The sequence below is a fragment of the Grampus griseus genome (assembly GCF_964374135.1).
Source record: "Grampus griseus genome assembly, chromosome: 20".
Classification (NCBI taxonomy): Eukaryota; Metazoa; Chordata; class Mammalia; order Artiodactyla; family Delphinidae; genus Grampus; species Grampus griseus.
The window spans coordinates 57,280,673-57,297,604 of NC_139014.1; the positions used below are offsets into that span (position 1 = coordinate 57,280,673).

Here is a 16,932-nt window from a genome sequence, read left to right on the forward strand (position 1 = left end):
GTTTTTTCCCCTCCGTCGTCTGGACACCCGTCTTCGGTGTCTGGAGACGTGGAAGTATTTTCCCACGTGGAGGTGTGCTTTCTCACGAGGGGGTGAGAAACCATGTGCAGGGTGAGGGTTTTTTTTGCCGCCCTGGACACACGTTGGCTCCCTCAAAGAATTTCTGTGGGGATTTGTGCCCCCACCTCCTCCCTCCTCCCACCCCCTGGAGACCCTGGAAGTGGTGTGTTCACAAACAGCGACCCTTGGCCACCGGACGACGCAGGGTGGTGCCTGGGAAGTAGCGAGGAAATCACAGCCCCCCTGCCCTGCCCCCAGCCCTCCCGCCCCAGCGAAGCATGTGTATCCCCCGTGGCACAAGTGAGGTGAAGCACGGTCTCCCCCGGGCAGGCCTCGCCTGCCACAGATGACAGACACACATTCCCTGCCACGGGGAAGAGAGGAGATCTTGCATCCCTGTGCTGCCTGGGAACTTGTCTTCCCCTGGGTCCAGGATGCATTTCTGAGTGGAAACATGTTCTTGCATGTGGATGTACGTTTTCCCATGCAGACGACCCCTTTCTCTCCAGCACTTCCCTGCATCTTAGGGCCTCAGGCCCAGCACTTAACTTCTCACACAGCAGGTGTGAAAGGACTTCAAACTGACAGAAGCTGAGGGGGAGGGACAAACCCTGAGGAGATGAACAGAGCCTAAGCTCTGCCCTTCCTTCCCCTAGAGTTCGGGGGGTGGGGTGGGGTGGGGCCTGCGTGGCACCTGCCACCCACAGAGGCCGTGCATGTTTGACCAAAGCCCTCACCGCGGTCTGAGGGCAGCCCTTCTTCCCTAGTCCTCAGACCGTCGCTCATCCGTGCCAAACTGCTGAGGTGGGTTTGAGGGGCGAAGACCCCCCAAAACTTGCCAAGGATTCCTCAGCCCTGGGCCAGGGCAGGTAGGATACAGGAGAGGGGGAGGTGGCAGCTAAAGGGGTCCCGCCTGCATCCTTCTTCTCGCCATGTCTCATCCCTCCCTCTCTGCCCCTGTTTTCCCTCCCCCCTTCGCCGTCCCCCTCTGAAGACATCCCTTCCTGGGCCCAAGCCAGCTTCTCCCCTCAGCTGCCCACCCCCTCCTTTGACCTGCCCCCTCTCCCCTGGGCCCCCGGGGCTGAAGGAAAGGAGCAGTGGAGGGGGGAGGGGAGGAGAGCAGGGGAGAAAGACTTCCCCGGACAGGTTGGGGGAGAGAACGGGGTCAGCTGTACTGAGGAACAGATGGAGGGGGCAGTGGGGGACAGCGCTTGGGCAGACACCAGCAGGAAGAATTTGATTTGAAAGGATGTGTGTAAGGTGACTGCCCAAAGAGAAACGGTTTGGGCCTCTGGGGAAGGGAACAATGTCGGGAAGGGTTTCAAGGGACACCAGCCGAGAAGGAGCCAATCCTCGTCTGCTGGCATTTTGTGGGTTCATTGGTGCCAAATTTGAATAGGGGGTGGAGTGCTGTCTTCCACTGACCCCCAAATCCCTGGTCTTGGCTCCCCAGAACTTTGCCTCCTGACTGTCCCTTCTGCCCCCACCTCCACCCATGGAAACTTAGTTCTTTTCCTACCCCTTCCCCTGCCTGGTCTAGCTCCTTTCCAAACAGCCCTGCCTTCTAAATGCTAGGGACCTGGGCCCTGAACCCTGTAGACAGATGCCCCCCAAACTGGGGCATGGGAGGGGGGCTGGGGGACCCCATGATTCAGCCATGGACTGCAATGCCCAGCCCCTGTCCCCAGAACAATTCCTTGACAATCCCCTGTCCCCACCCCAACCCTTCGCGGCTCTGTACACATTTTTAAACCTGGCAAAAGATGAAGAGAATATTGTAAATTGTCGGAGTCCAGCTCCAACGAGTCCAGGTAAACCTGAGGGATGGACGGCATCAGCGAAGGAAACAAGACCTGACACCCTTTGTAGATGTCAGCACATCAAGCACAAATTTATTTTTCAGAGCAAGTATTTATATATAGGCAGGTTTCATCATCATGTACAAAATCAAAACATCTCAACATGTTCTAACCTCAAAATATTTTTGTCAGTTTTCTGAAAATGTCCCCAGTTTCTAGATGTACTAACAAGATAATTCTCCAAGTTCTCATTAGTTGCAGGTTATTTTCTAATAGTTAAGCCAAGCTATTATGTAAGGTCTTTAATACAGAAGTGCAATCTTCGTGTTCTTTCTGCATGGGCAAGTTTTTTTTTTTAACATCTTTATTGGGGTATAATTGCTTTACAGTGGTGTGTTAGTTTCTGCTTTATAACAAAGTGAATCAGTTATACATATACATATGTTCCCATATCTCTTCCCTCTTGCGTCTCCCTCCCTCCCACCCCTCCAGGCGGTCACAAAGCACCGAGCTGATCTCCCTGTGCTATGCGGCTGCTTCCCACTAGCCATCTACCTTACGTTTGGTAGTGTATATATGTCCGTGCCTCTCTCTCGCTTTGTCACAGCTCACCCTTCCCTCTCCCCATATCCTCAAGTCCGTTCTCCAGCAGGTCTGTGTCTTTATTCCTCTCTTACCCCTAGGTTCTTCATGACACTTTTTTTTCTTAAATGCATGGGTAAGTTTTTTGAATAGTGCCTTAAAAATATTTACAATATATCCTACAGTTCCTGTGTACCTGACTCCACTAGTAGCACTTACAATACCTCCTACGCTCCTGTTTATCACCTGGCAATTGTTGCCAGAGTATTAACCTTTCTTTATAGTGGACCCATATGAAAGCAAAATCATCAACAGCCCCTTCGTAGGGCCACTGTTGTTCAATTGGGGGTGTTTTCCATAGGAACATCCCTATATTTCCATTTGTGTATTGCGTTCGCAGTTTCCTGGGGCTGAAATAGGTACTTTCCATTTTGTAATAACAATAGTGGGGGGGGGTAGTAGTTTTTCTCATCTTCCTAACCCTGGGCGCAAATCCCCCTTGTGCTGTTTCCATAGATAAGCTTAACACAACCAAACAAATCAATAGAGATGTAGTCCACCGTCCTGGCACAGTGCTGCTTTGCAGTCCTGCCTTTGATTGCATCATGACTTTGTCACGGCGCAGGGACTCCAGGATGGAATATTGTAAATATAAAAGTTTAACTGTTGGTTTTGCCTGCTGTTATGTTGGGAGGTAGGGGTGGGGCTCTGAAGAGACAAACCCTGGAGAAGTGACTCTGCCAGTGAGGGAGGAGGAGGGGGTCCGAGCCCACAGCCCTTTCCAGTGAACAGCTCTGAGGTCAGAGAGAAAGGGGGAGTGAGTGCTGGGGTGAGGTGGTCATTGGTAATGGGGTTGTTCAGGGAGTTAAGATCAGGACCAGTGTTTGTGCAGAGGTCAGAGCCTGGCATAGAGGACCAGGCAGGGGCTGATGGGGACAGACACCAAACAGGCCAGAGGGCCTATGGGCTGGTGCAGGTGGCTGGCTACAGGAGAGACATGCAAGGTGAAGGGTTTGGCCTCTGCTAAGCCCTGGCCCAGGCTGGAGGGTCAAACACAGGCCCAGGACTCTCCCTCTTGGCACACTGTGAGGGAGAGCCCCACATCGTTGTGACCCGCTTACCCCCAGGAGCCTCTGGGACAGGAAGGCGGCCGGTAGTACTGTGGGCACAGTAGGTTGGGGCCCTAGGGACCCCCATGGCCACGGCCACTCAGTCACTGTGTCCTCCCCCACCTAGCTCTGGCGCAGACTCCGTGGCTTCTTACACCAAGTGTTTCGTGTTATTTGTGAGAAAGGTAAGTGGAGGATGGGGAGGTTGGGGAATAGGAAAGGCAGAAACCAGGTGTTCTAGCCCTGACCTTAAGTGGGCCCCTTCCCCTCCCGCTCTCCCTGCTCAGACACCATAACTATGCAGCTTTTCTTCCTGCAACCTGCCTCTCCATTCCTGGAGGAGCCAGGCTCCCCACCAGCCTCTCACCTGTCCCCGATCCACAGAAGCTTCTAAGTTATGCTCACCTGGGAAGCAGACCCAGCCCCCGAAGCAGAGCGCCCCTGCAGTCTGCCTTCGGTGCACCATGGACCCTGTGAAAATGATCGTGTCCCCCCCACCCACTCGCCGCCATCGCCGACGCGACTCTTCAGCACGCCACGCCCACCGCCCCGTAGCCTGGGCCCCTGACAACCGACAGCGATGATGAGAAGCCCCCACGTCAGCACACAACAATCTGCCCCCACAACTGGAATTGCCCCAAGGACTGGGAAGGCTTTCAGTCCACCCAGGGGTTCTGGACTCCCTGGGCCCAGGATGCTGTGGAGCCACCTACCCAGACCATCCGCTTCCAGCAAACTGTAGAGGGAAGGCCGCTCAAAAGAGAGGCAGTCAGAGCTGGGCCTACAGGCCTACGCGTACCCTGTGAACCCCCGCCCCACAGCCCTCAGGCCCTGAGCCACAAGAACGGTTGGGGGGTGCCCCAGGCAGAACAGGAGCAGTGCTCGCCAGCCCAGCTACCCATCCTGGGCCCAGCCCACGTCGCAGACATCCCCCGGCGCCACTCCTCAGGGCGCATAGCCTATAATGCCAGAGACGTGAGGCGGCAGCTGCGGGAGCTGACCAGGGAGGTGGAGGCCCTGTCCCACTGTTACCCCCCGGTCTCTGGATCCAGCACGGCTGAGGGGACGGGAAAGGCCTAGGTATACTGTTCCCTGACAGAGAGGTGACTGGGAGAAGAATAAAAAGAAGAGAGGAGGTGGTTTGTGGTGGTGTGGGGGGTGCCAGGGCCCACACAGCCACAGGGAATTCCAGGGATGTCCAGTGATTAGGACTACACGCTTTCATTGCTGACGGCCCCAGTTCAATCCCTGGTCGGGGAACTAAGATCCTGCAAACCACACTGCATGGCCAAAAAGAAAAAAAAAGAGAGAAAGAAAGAGAAATAGCCAGTGGGCATTTTCCATCAAGACTCCAAACACACAGCAGGTGCTCAATATAGACCCACTTAATGGAATCAGCTTAAAATGATCGATAAGGTTAGTCAAATGAAAATGAACAGAGAAGCAGGGTGATTCATAAAAGGCCTATCTGCTCACATTCCAGGAACCCATCTGGTGTGGAAGGTGAGGTCTATATTCCTCTATATCTGTTGAGATGTTCATTGTGCAAACAAAATGACTTGAGGTTCGCCAGGTACCGCGTTCACAGACCCCAGCAATGAACCCCAGCAATGATCCCAGGACTGCCTCCACAAGAACCCAGGCCTTACCCGAGACCCAGGCCTCCCCAAGAACCCGGGCCTTGCTCAAGATCCAGGCCTCCACAAGCTTCCAGGCCTTACCCAAGACCCTTACCTCTGCAAGAATCCAAGCCTTTCCCACGACTCTGACTTTCAGAAGAATCCAGTCATTACCCAAGATTCTAGCACCCAGAAGAGCTTAGGTTCTACTCGAGATAGACGTTTCTTTAAACGCCCATATCTCACCCAGCCCTCTGGTCTCCACAAGAACACACCATTTCTCCAAACTTCTGACATTCAGGGGAGCTCAGGCTTTATGCATGATTCTGGAGTCTATAGGAATCTAGAACGAAAGCAAAAGACTGTACTGTATAAAAGTCAAGAGCTCTCCCAAAAAACTGGCTTCCATAATAGCCCACACCCTTCTCAACATTCTGGATGTGACAAGAGTACAGGTAATGCCCAAGATTCAGGAGTGTCTAGGAGTCCAGACTTTACCCAAGATTCCGGGCCAGAGAAGTATCCATACCTTGCCCAAGACTCCGGAGCCAACAAGAGCTCAGGCCTTTGCCAGGAATCTGAAGAGCCCAGGCCTTGTGCAAACCCCTCGCCTCCATAAGGGCTCAAGCCTTACCCGAGACTCAGGAGACTACAAGAATCCAGGTCTTACCCAAGATTCTGGAGTCTGCAGGAGCCAAGGCCTTACTCAAGATTCTGACCTCCATAAGTATCCAGGCCTTACCCAAGCCACTGAAGTCAAAAGGAGATGTGGCCTTACCCAAGATGCTGGAAATTACAGGAGCTCAGAACATACCCATGACCCTAACTTCCACAAATACTCAAGAATTAATCGAGATCCTGGCCCCCATAAGTGTCCAGCCCTTACTCAAGACTCTGGCTTAACCAAGAGATCAGGCCTCCATAACAACTCATGCCTTATCCCAAACCCTGGCCTCCACAAGAACCATCTAGGAACTGACTCTGTCCAAGTTTTGGGCCCACATCAGACCCAAAAGTCATTTATATCTGAAGCAGTTCCTCGAAAGGAGGATGCTGGGCAGCACATACCATGGACTTCTGTCCCACCCAGTCAGAACTCCTGCTCTCCCAGGGCTCAGGTGGCCTACAATGACCTGCAAATCTTCTCAGAGGTACCTGTACTAATTGAGCTGCAATCATCCTCCCGGTGAGCAGGCAGCCAAGACTGGGTGTACCACCCAATGGATACAGTTCCTCCAGCCTGCAGAACTATTGCCAGATGTCTACGCCTCCCAAAACCAGCTGGAAGCCCTACTGTCCTGGGTCAGGCACCCGGCTAGGGCATGTGGTCTTTGGCGCCCGCCAGAGACAGTTCAGAGCAGGCAGGGACAAGTGCGAAGCTCTGTCTCCCAGGCGCCTTCACCGAGAGACATCCAACAACTCACCAGAGACCATCAAGGAGTGGGGATATCAGTGTGCTCAGAGCAACTTAGAAAAAGAGGGACAGATATGCATGAGGAGTAAAGAGACAAGAGAAGAGTTCTGTGGTTGCTTGAGGACATCCACCCCAGCCCCATCCCACGGGGCCTGATGAGGACATAAATTATCCCTGCTTTCCCTCCATTGCTGTCTAGCTAAATCCGTTATCCCCAAGGCCCTAGAGCTGCATTGTCAATTACAGTAGCCACTAGCCAAATGCCTATTAGAATGTAAATAGTTAAAATTAAGGAAAATTAATTCTGTTAAAAATTAAGTTATAAATTATAAATTCTCTTCCTCAGGGAACGGAATTTCCCTGGCATCCAATTCTGTTCCCTGGCGGTCCAGGTGTTGGGACCTGGCGCTTTCACTGCTGTGGCTGGGGTTCAATCCCTGGTCGGGGAACTCAGACCCCACAAGCTTCATGGTTTGGCCAAAAAAAAAAAAAAAAATTCTGTTCCTCAGTGCCATGACCTTCTAAGTGCTCAGTAGGCACATGGAGCTAGCGGCTACTGCACTGGACGGCACAGGTTTAGAACATTTGCATCATCATGGAAAATGCTATTGGAGAGCAGTGCTTTAGAGTTTAGAGCGATTTTGCTTTCCCTGTCACCCACCCCCAGCATCTTAAAGCTCCCCCAGAGCCCAGAGAACTTAGCTCTTTTTAGGGTGGCTCAGAAGCCATCCTCTGGGGAGGAGGTAAGATGTGGGGATGGACACCCAGTGCCTGATTTCCCCAGACTGTGAGAAAGAGCCCAGGCTTCAGTTTTCCTCATCTGGTCTCTTGGGTCACGACCAGATGTACGGAAACTTGCCTCCCCCGTTCTGGGCTGTGTTTGGGGCTCTTGGTTACTGAGGGAGAAGACCTCTCTTTGTCAGTGACTAGGAAACCTTGTGTTTTAGGCTCTGGATTCTGAGAGTCCCCTCCTTCATAGGCCTCTAAATTTTTCGAGGTGTCTCCACTTAATTTTCTTGCCCATGGACTTAGGCCTAGTTCACTGGGGAGACAGACCCCTAGGAAAAAGGAATGTTAGAATTCCTGGTCCAGTATGCATTGGTCTAATCTGTGAGCGTGTCTCTGGTGTCCTATCTTTCTGTCCTATTATTCTGGCTCCTAGTTTCATCCTGGACTTAAGCTGTGTCCATGATAGCACTGGTTGCTGAAAGCCATTTCCTTCCCCTGATAATTTTTCATGGCCCTGCCCTAGCCCAGCTGGTGTTTCCTCTGGACTTGATTTTCAGTCCTGATAACTCTTCTGTATACACACATAAGCTGTGAGATTCCAAAGTGTTTTCCCTGCCACCACTTGTGTGTCTGAGGTGGGCAACACTAACATGTCCCTTCCCTGAGTGAGATGTCCATCCCTGGGTCACTACATGCACACTATCGGTGTGTTCTTGTCTAACATTACCACCACCGATTCCAAGGAGATATGTCCCAGCTGGAGAGCCCATTTCCAACACCTCTCTGGCTCAGCTCTGACCTTGGACAAGTCATGTGCAACCTTTCTAGGCTTGCAGTCTCATCTCTAAACTGAAGTTATAATTGCATGCAAGAACCATTCTAGATTTAAAGGACCAGGGCTCCTCTACTCCCAAGTGAGATATAGAGTCCCTTATTTCTCCGCATGCCCTAGTGTATGTCCCTCAGTATGGTTTGCTATTCAGATCCATCCTATTAGGCCTGTGTTCTAACCCCAAGGAGTGTTTGTGCGGTTCACCTGGCCTTGTAAATACACAGAATAGTTTATCATAAAGACACAGAATAGCGTATCTCCATAGAAACTACAACTTCCATCAGGCACTACTTCAACGGAACAGGAAAGGATGTGGGGGCGTGGCCCCAACGCCCTGGTAGCTTTGAAGACAAACTACAACTCCCAGGATAGCCGCGAGATCTCTGCAGAGCGAAAGGAGTGACTGAACTCTGACTGGAGGCCGGGCTGGTCCGGAACCACCCCGACAGTCTCCAGAAAGGGGAGCGGTTATAATTTCAGGGCGTGGCCTTACAGGCAGCAGGAAGAAGTTACCTGTGGAATCTTCCTATCCATTCTCTTCCCAACCTTTGTAGCTAACCCTAAGAGGGAAGCTGCAAACCACTAGCCTCTTCTGAAAAAGAGGTAAGGGGGACATAGACAAGGTGCAGCAAAGGAGGCTATCGCATTCGTTAGGAGGGGCCAAACAGCTACTTTCTACCTGCTGAATCAGGTGAACCGTTCCATGGGGGCAGGGACCAGCATATGAGAAAAGGGCAAGGACGGAGGAGGTATCTATTTGTTCTCTTTCAAGACTAAATTTAGGGCCCTTCGTCTGCAGACCCATTGGCGGACTGTGTCTTGGGAACCCTCTTGGCCTCTGGAAGAGAAAAGAACTGGGGTCAGTTTTCCGCAGCAAAAGGTACGGCCCGTCTGGGCTTCCTCCCGTCTGTGTATTTCCTAGCCCCCAAACGACAGAGCCATATGGCTTCCACGGTCTGGGGGAGTGCTCCCTGGTGGGGCCCACCACCCCCAGCCCCAGCCCGGCCGCTCACGGACATCGACTTCTGCTCTGGGGCGCAGCTGCAAGAACTAACCCTGCTGATCCAGGAGCTGGGTGTGCAGGCGAGCTGGAGTGAAGGTCCCAAGCCAGGACCAGATCTCTTCCAGGCCAAGGACTTTGTTTTCTCTTTGCTTGGTAAGTAACCCTCCCAGCCTTCGGGAACTTGCAGCTCTCAGCTCCGTCTCACCCTGCCCCGGCTCTGGATCACGACTTTACGATCCCTTCTCTTTCCTTAGGTCTCGTTCACCGCCGGGACCCTCGCTTTCCTCCTCAGGCAGAGCTCCTGCTGCTTCGTTGTGGGCTTCGCGAGGGTTCCCTGGATCTGGGGCCTGCGCCTCTAGGTCCCTATGCTCGGGGACCTCACTACGACGCCAGCTTCACACTCCTGGTGCCCGTGCTTTCTCTAGATGGGCAGGAGCTGCAACCAGACGTGGAAACCTGTTACACATGGCTCTTCCTCCCAGAGCAGCTACGTGGAACCTTGGTCCGGGAGGCATGGCAGGATTGCCTAGGACCCCCAGTCCCAGGAGGACGTGATTCGATCCACCCAGCCCGAAGCAAAGAAACTCCCAAGGATCCACAAATCTCCGTGGACCAGCTACACGTCACTGAGCCTGAGGCACACGAGTCTTTGGAAAACTCACCTAGTAATGTTTCAGTGCCAGGGTTGCCTCAACAAGACGTAACCGATGTTGACTTTCCCTCACCACTGAAAAAAACGAATGGTGACGTCACCAAAGCAACCGACGTTAGCCCAGTGCCACAGCCGTTGGAGGCTTCGGAGGCATGGCCCATATTGTGCCTGGCCCAGGTGGCTGCCTGGTTCTTTGTTTCGCTGGCTGCGGTCGCTGAGTCCCCGTTTCCGGTTCCGGGTGCCCCGCGCTTGGTCCACGCAGCCTGCCACGCGGGGCTCACCACCATCATCCTGGTTATGCCCGGGCCCCGGCGCCGCCTCCTGATTTTCGACTTGATCCCCGTGGTGTCTGTGGCCGGATGTCCCCAGGAGGCTCGGAGGCACTCGTGGGCCGGCCCGCTGGCCTTGGAGTCGTCTTCCTTCTACCTGGTGCCCGGCGGCGGCGGCGGCGGCGGCGGCACAGAGCGAGCCGGACGACTCTGGCTGGCAGTTCTGCTTCGCCCGCCAAGAGCTGGCTCTCAAGATGCGCATACCCATTCCCTTGCTGCAAGCGCACGCGACGGCCCACGCGCTACCGCGCCCTCTGGTGGCCAGGACGAGGGTCGCGGCGCCCTACCTCCTGTGGACGTTGCTCTACTGGGCGTGTGAGCGGCTGCCCGCGCTCTATCTGGCGCGAGCCGAGAATGCGGGCGCCTGCTGCCTTGGGCTGCTGGATGAGATGTGCCGGGTGCTCAAGGCCGGGACTCTGCCCCACTATTTTCTGAGTGGCCAAAAGCTCCGTGCGGGAGACGGCGCCGCTACGCTGCTCGGGGCGTTGGCCCTGCTTCGCAGGGACCCTGCCTGCGCCCTGCACCCCTCTGTGGAAGAGGCCAAGGCTGCAGGCAAGGGGGGTGGCTTAGCCGGCGTGGGAGGCGGAGCCCATTAAAGACGCTGTTCCTACTAACCTGGAATGTGCTTCTGTTGGCCAGCGGGATGTGGAGGGGACTGCTCTCCCCTCACCTGGGAGACAGGCTGAGCGCTTTGGGCCCGAAGAGCCCGTTCTAGAAGGCCTCCTCGCCGGTTCCTCCGCTTCCTCCCACCCTCCTCCCGCCCCATCCCTGGCACAGGTCGTTCCATTCTGGCCTCTCCACTTTCCAAATCTGTGGCCAGCACCCCTCCCACTCCGGTGCAGCCTCTGGCATCCATCTCCTTCCAGTTCTTATGGTCTTTTCTCTTAGGAGTCAATCGGGATGGGGGTAATATATTTGCTGAAAAAACGTGTAAAGGAGAAAGGTATGGAGACCAGGGACTGACCAATTTGTCTCACACAAAAGCAGAGACATTAAGGAGGCCGGATTTCACCCCAGGCTAGACCTCACCACCACCGCTATCTCTTCAGTTATTCCCGCCACCTTCCTCATCCAGTTCTGTCCTCCATCCCGGGCAGTAGGGTCCCTTTCTCCGTTCTCGGGGCATCCGCCATTCCATCTATCTAAGCCCAACCTCTCCCCCCATCCAGAGTTCCATTCAGTGGAGCCGCCTCCTTGTCCCTCCTGCTCTGAATCCCGAGTCATGCGAGATATGCGGCCTTGCCTCGGCTCAGCCTGTCTCTAAGACCGTCGCCACTCCCTGCCTCCAAGGAACCCCGGGATTCCGCCGGCCCAGCTTCACCTCCCGCTCTTTCCCGGGGTCTCCGCCCCCTGCCCCGCCCCCGGACCGGCTCTCGGAGGAGGGGGAAGCCACTGTCACCGCCGCCGCCTCAGCTTCCCACAGCCGCTACCGCTGCCGCCGCTGCCGCCGCTCGGTTTGGTCCAGCCGCCAGGCCCAGTGCTCACTTCACCAGACCAGGGCACTCTGCGGAAACACCCTCACTCCTTCCTGGGGTCCGGGACGCGTAAACGGGCGTGAGGGGAATCTCCGCTTGCTGGGTACACGGAGGGAGGAACATGCAACTGGAGCCAGCGCAAGCTGTCACCGGTTTGACAAGACAGGACTGGTTGAGGGGCGTCAGGGAAGGAAGAGGGGGCGCTATAGGCAGTCCCGGGGAGGACAAGGAAGCCCTGTCACAGAAAGCTCTGATGCGCTCTGACTTATAGTGGGTCTGTTCACATTTGGGGACCTGTGACAACGTGGGTGCACTCCTCCCTCGGGGGGCTGGTTGGATTGGAGGGCGTGGAATCTAAACAGCACCAGCTGTCCCCGAGGAAATTAGGGGCTGCCAGAAAAAAAGAAAAAAGCCAAAAACCTGTGCTCCTTATTCCGAGGTGACACAGGGCCCTCCAGACAACCAGCTGCTGTAACCACTAGGAAGGGCGGATTTGGAGGTGACTTCAAAAGGAGTGGATGGTAACAAGGTGAGGAAAGGGGCTCAGCAGCTGGAATGCTGTGCCACTAGAAATGGGGGTGACTTGGTAAAAAGCGGTATCGTCCAGAGACAGGGTCTGGGAACCTCTTCTTGCTGATTGGCGACAGTCTGGATATTTCAAGGCATAGTTTTTGGGGGATTCTTCACTTAGTGGGTGGCAAAGGAAAAGACACCAAGGTTGGGTTCTTCCCAGACACTGGCAGCACCCCAGCAGGGGTGGGGTGAGCTAATATCCCCAAAGCTAAGGACCCACACCCTTAAAATTACAAGAGTGGCTTTGGCAGGAGTGCAGGGCCCGGAAATAGGGTGGAAAGGTGCCTGGGGATATTGGAACCACATCCTGGAAAATTTGAGGGTCTTGGCTTTGGGATAGTGTTAGTGGGGGACAGGGACACTGGAGATCAGAGAAGGGGGAGTTTTCTGTGTGGGGGGCAAGGTTGAGGGTGGGGTCAACTGAGAGGTACATAGGCTGCTGGGTCTGGCGAAGCTAGCAGGAGGCCCAAGGGTGGGAGCTGGTGCCTGGGGTGGGGGTCGTCTAGGGCTTATCCTCAGGTCCCGTGGGTGAGGCGGCGAGTCGGACCGGAGAGTCAAGAGCATGTCCTGGTGAGCTAGCGGGCTTCTCTGGGGGGGCCCAGCGCGCTCCGGGAGCCTGCCGGTTTTGGGGTGTCTCCTCCCGGGGTGCCATGGCGGCACTGGCCAGCAGCCTGATCCGGCAGAAGCGGGAGGTCCACGAGCCCGGGGGCAGCAGGCCCGTGTCGGCGCAGCTGCGGGTGTGTCCCCACGGCACCAAGTCCCTTTGCCAGAAGCAGCTCCTCATCCTGCTGTCCAAGGTGCGACTGTGCGGGGGGGGGGGGGGGGGGCGGCCCGCGCGACCGGACCGCTGCCCGTGTGAGTGGCTAGGGAGGGGTCTCCGGGCCAGGGGTCTCTCCGCCTGGGAGGTTGAGGCCAGGGACTCGGAAGAGCGGGGCCCGACTGACGGGGACTCCCCGAAAGTGAAAGGAGGTGGGCCTGGACCACAAACTCTCGGCCAAACGATGCCTCAGTTTTCCTTCTCTCGCGCCCATAAACCCGAGTCTCCTCGCTTTCGAGGGCAAGGGGAAGGCTTGAGCGGCTAAGCCTGGTGCCCCGAAGCCTGGAAGCTCCCGCTCGCCCCCCCTCCCAACACAGGAGTCCCCCACCCCCACCACCCTCTGCCTAAGTGCCGTCTCTCGCGATTCTTTCAATGCCGAGTGGAGGGGCCTGGGGGTTCCAGACGCCTGGGTCACCCCGAGGGTTTCTGCGGCTCCGGTAGCCCCGTCCTCGTTCTCCCGCTCCTCCGAGCCTTCGATCCGTTCCTCCTCGCCGAGCTTGCCTGGCTCGGTACCAATCTCCCCAGCTCTCCCCTGGGTGTCCTTGCAGCTACCTCGCCAGTCCGTCCCTCTGTGCGCCCTCCTCCCGTGACCTGCACTTCAAGAAGGGAGCTGGGCACTCCCCCACGACCGCCTACACGGCTCAGAAATCGGGCCCCACGGGCTCAGGAGACCCTCTGCCGCGAGGAAGTCAGACACACTACACGGCTGGATACCCGCACGGAGACTGGGGGTCGTACCATCTGCGAAGGGGTACCGGGAACTCGGCCGCAAGCGCCAGGCAAAGAGAGTTGTGAAGGTTAGCCTGTGGTCCCCGTCCCGGTGCGACAGGCGGGAAGTCCCTCTGGCCTCGCTCCCGTCCGCTCGCAGCTCCCTTAGGGGGAGACCCCCCACCACCCCGCTGCCGTCCTCCTCCCCCCGCCGCCGGCCCTCCGCAGTGGTAGGTCAGCAGCCCACCCTTTGAGTGGGACCCAGCCCCCACGTGAGTCAGCCAGCCTCACCAGCTCCCTGGCCCCCTCCCCCATTTCCTTGGTTTGGTACCGAATATCCTCCATCCCAGGCGGGTTACCTGGCTGAAGGAAAGAGGCTGAGCCTAAGGGAGGGCTGGGCCCCCGCGAGCCAGCAGACTGACAGACAGACAGACAGACAGATGGGTCAGTGTCAGACAGGCTGGCGCTGGGCCAAGGCGAGGCCCGCGCGAAGCGAGCAGCAGCTGCAGCAGCAGGTGCTGAGTCAGCGTCAGGCCCAGTCCCACCCCCACCCCTGAGGGGGCGCCCCTACCCTGGGGTCACCTTAATGCCCCCCATATTCGCAAACACACTGCCCCTTCAGCAGCTCTGCCTGTCTCCCTTTGTCCTCTGCGTTTCCATATATCTCTCCCCTTCCTCTTCCTTCTTCTCCCCTCCCCCCATTCTGGTTGAGCTGTAGAGTAGGAATTAAACCTTTAAATAAATTTCAATCAATTAAACTGAAAGCTGGTTAGAGGAGGCAGAAGGGACCCACACCCCAGCTTCCTCTGGAGTCAAAGAGAGGTGGGAGAGAGCTTGCTTAGAGGGTCAGGAAGCTGGGGCCCTGGGACCCTCTTCCTTCCTTCCATCCTCCTTTCTTTTCTCTCCTCTGATCCCGCCAAGTGTAGCAATGTTTCTGGGAACAGAGATGTCATGTTCTGAGATGAATGTCTCTCTCTCCAGAGCCTCAGCTCAAAGGCATCGTCACCAAACTGTTCTGCCGCCAGGGTTTCTACCTCCAGGTGAATCCCGATGGGAGCATCCAGGGCACCCCAGAGGACACCAGCTCTTTCAGTGAGAGGGGAATCCAGATGCTGGGTGGGAATGGGGAGCACAGGCATAGGAGATGACAGTCGTATTGTGGCTTCATGTTCTGTGGTTTTCAGTCTGGCCCTTTGACCCCGCAAACGAAAAAGTAGAACTGGGACCAGAATTGGGGGGGGGGGGCTCAGATGGGGATTGGAGGCTTGGGGTACTGATACCCCTTCTCTCCACCCCCAGCCCACTTCAACCTGATCCCTGCGGAGCTCCGTGTAGTCACCACCCAGAGTGCCAACTTGGGAAACTACATGGCCATGAACGCTGAGGGGCTGCTCTACAGCTCGGTGAGACAAGGGGGCAGAGTGGCCTGGAGTCAGGGGACTCCCCTAGCTACAGCCTTCCCAACTACAGATATTTTGCAGCTAAGGGCTTCCTCTCCCTCCAGCTCTTGCCTGTCCTCACTGCCCGCTCCCAAGCACCTCCTCTAGCGTCCCTCCAATCCCTTCTCCTCCAATAGCCTCCTAAATACCCCCAGGCTCTTTGAATGTCCAACTCTTTCAACCTTTTAGGACCCCTGTGTCTTCTCCAACCTCCTCTAGACCTCATTATTACTCACTTCCCAGGAGTCATTCAGGATGCTGGGGAAGGATTCAGGAACTCCTCCAAGCAGAAATTCCCTCCAGGTGCCCTGGATGGTGAGAGGTTGGGAGTAGAGCAGAGAGAAGTTATCTTCTTATCCCAGGCCCCCAGAAGTCTAGTTCCCGGCCCTCGGGGGGCCACCAGACTCTTCCTCATGCTCCCTTTCTCCCAGTTCCTGTATGGACTCAGAAGTTGGCTCTCCCAGTCTCAAACGTATGGATTATATCCTGCCTTGTTCTTCCCAGGGCTCCCTTTTGTTCAGTGATGTGTCTTTTTGTCTTTCTGTCTGTGTGTGCCTTTCTGGGTCTTTGTCTCCTCAGCCACATTTCACAGCTGAGTGTCGCTTTAAGGAGTGCGTCTTTGAGAATTACTATGTCCTGTACGCCTCTGCTCTCTATCACCAGCGTCGTTCTGGCCGGGCCTGGTACCTGGGCCTGGACAAGGAGGGCCGAGTCATGAAGGGAAATCGAGTCAAGAAGACCAAGGCAGCCGCCCACTTTGTGCCCAAGCTCCTGGAGGGTGAGTATGGACCCCCAGGGAAGAGGTGGACCACATGGGACGGTATTGACCTTGACATGGACATTTAGTGACACACAGCTAAGGGGCTGTAAGTGTTTTAAGAGGACACATGCTATGACAGGTCAAGCCAGGAAGGCTTTGGCCTTTGGAGGTTTGGGAAGCTCTCCTTCTGTGCGTTCCCAGAGGAGGAGTGTTGGGGAAGGGAGCCCTTTCAGAGTTCTCTTGGTGCCTAACTCTCCTTCCTGCTCCTCTCTCTCCCCTTCACAGTGGCTGTGTACCAGGAGCCTTCTCTCCACAGTGTCCCTGAGACCTCCCCTTCCAGTCAACCTGCCCCCTGCCATGTAGTCCCCGGACTGGAGGCTCCCTGCTCTAGCCACCACCACAGCCTGTCTCCCAGCCCTGCTTCTGGCCCTGCTCTCACCCCTGCTGCCACACTCATGCCCTGAGCAGCCACGTCCCACCAGGTGCCCTACCCTGAGGGAGCCTAGGGGCCGGCCATGACTTCCGGGGCTGCTGAGACCCTTAGATCCTTGGGCCTGGGAAAGGGGTCAGAGAGGAGGAAGTCTCAAAATGGTCCTGGCTGATCACTTCTTTCCTTCCACACTCACACCCTCCAAAGCCTTTTCCCGAGATGGCGCGTGTGTTCCAAAACTGACAAAACCAGGGCATAAATCTTCCCCACCCCGGGCTCAGCCAGTTCCTGGAGCCCTTTGCCCTTTTCATGACTACCAAGCCGTAGACTTATAGGTCCACTGCAGCTCAGGATCAGTTTCCTTCTTTCGCTACTCCACCTTTTGCCTTGTTCCAGACAGGTTCTGGAACACCAGGCACCCCAGCCAGGGCCATTTCTGCACCCAGGGTCTGTGCTGGAACACAGGCATGCTGCCAGGCTCTGTTCTGGATCCATCAGGCTTCTGTCCTTCACCCAGATGGACCCCTGGTTTCCATCTAGAGAGAGGCTGGATTTGAGCCCTGTCCAGCTTTTGCTCTTGGCCTGAATTGGGCCAGTCTCAG

The 16,932-nt window shown here is 55.9% G+C and overlaps 2 protein-coding genes and 2 pseudogenes across 4 annotated transcripts; all 4 read left to right on the forward strand.

The window, feature by feature from the left end:
* Positions 1-102: 102 nt before the first annotated feature.
* LOC309838414 (spermatid maturation protein 1-like) lies at positions 103-4,657 on the forward strand (annotated as a pseudogene). The gene is made up of 3 exons: positions 103-111; positions 3,678-3,735; positions 3,935-4,657. The product of its transcript is annotated as a spermatid maturation protein 1-like (transcript).
* A 297-nt stretch (positions 4,658-4,954) lies between these two features.
* Positions 4,955-6,359, forward strand: LOC309838415 (uncharacterized protein; the record flags this gene model as incomplete). Its single annotated transcript, XM_082679473.1, is given in 3 exon segments — positions 4,955-4,966; positions 5,171-5,748; positions 5,750-6,359. Coding segments are annotated over 3 exon segments (1,200 nt in total).
* Positions 6,360-9,086: 2,727 nt separating this feature from the next.
* Positions 9,087-10,724, forward strand: LOC309838058 (transmembrane protein 102-like; the record flags this gene model as incomplete). Its single annotated transcript, XM_082678982.1, is given in 3 exon segments — positions 9,087-9,300; positions 9,402-10,264; positions 10,266-10,724. Coding segments are annotated over 3 exon segments (1,536 nt in total).
* A 2,102-nt stretch (positions 10,725-12,826) lies between these two features.
* On the forward strand, positions 12,827-16,364 carry LOC309838417 (fibroblast growth factor 11-like; annotated as a pseudogene). Its single transcript has 5 exons — positions 12,827-13,031; positions 14,683-14,793; positions 15,001-15,104; positions 15,720-15,918; positions 16,186-16,364. The product of its transcript is annotated as a fibroblast growth factor 11-like (transcript).
* The last annotated feature ends 568 nt before the right edge of the window (positions 16,365-16,932 follow it).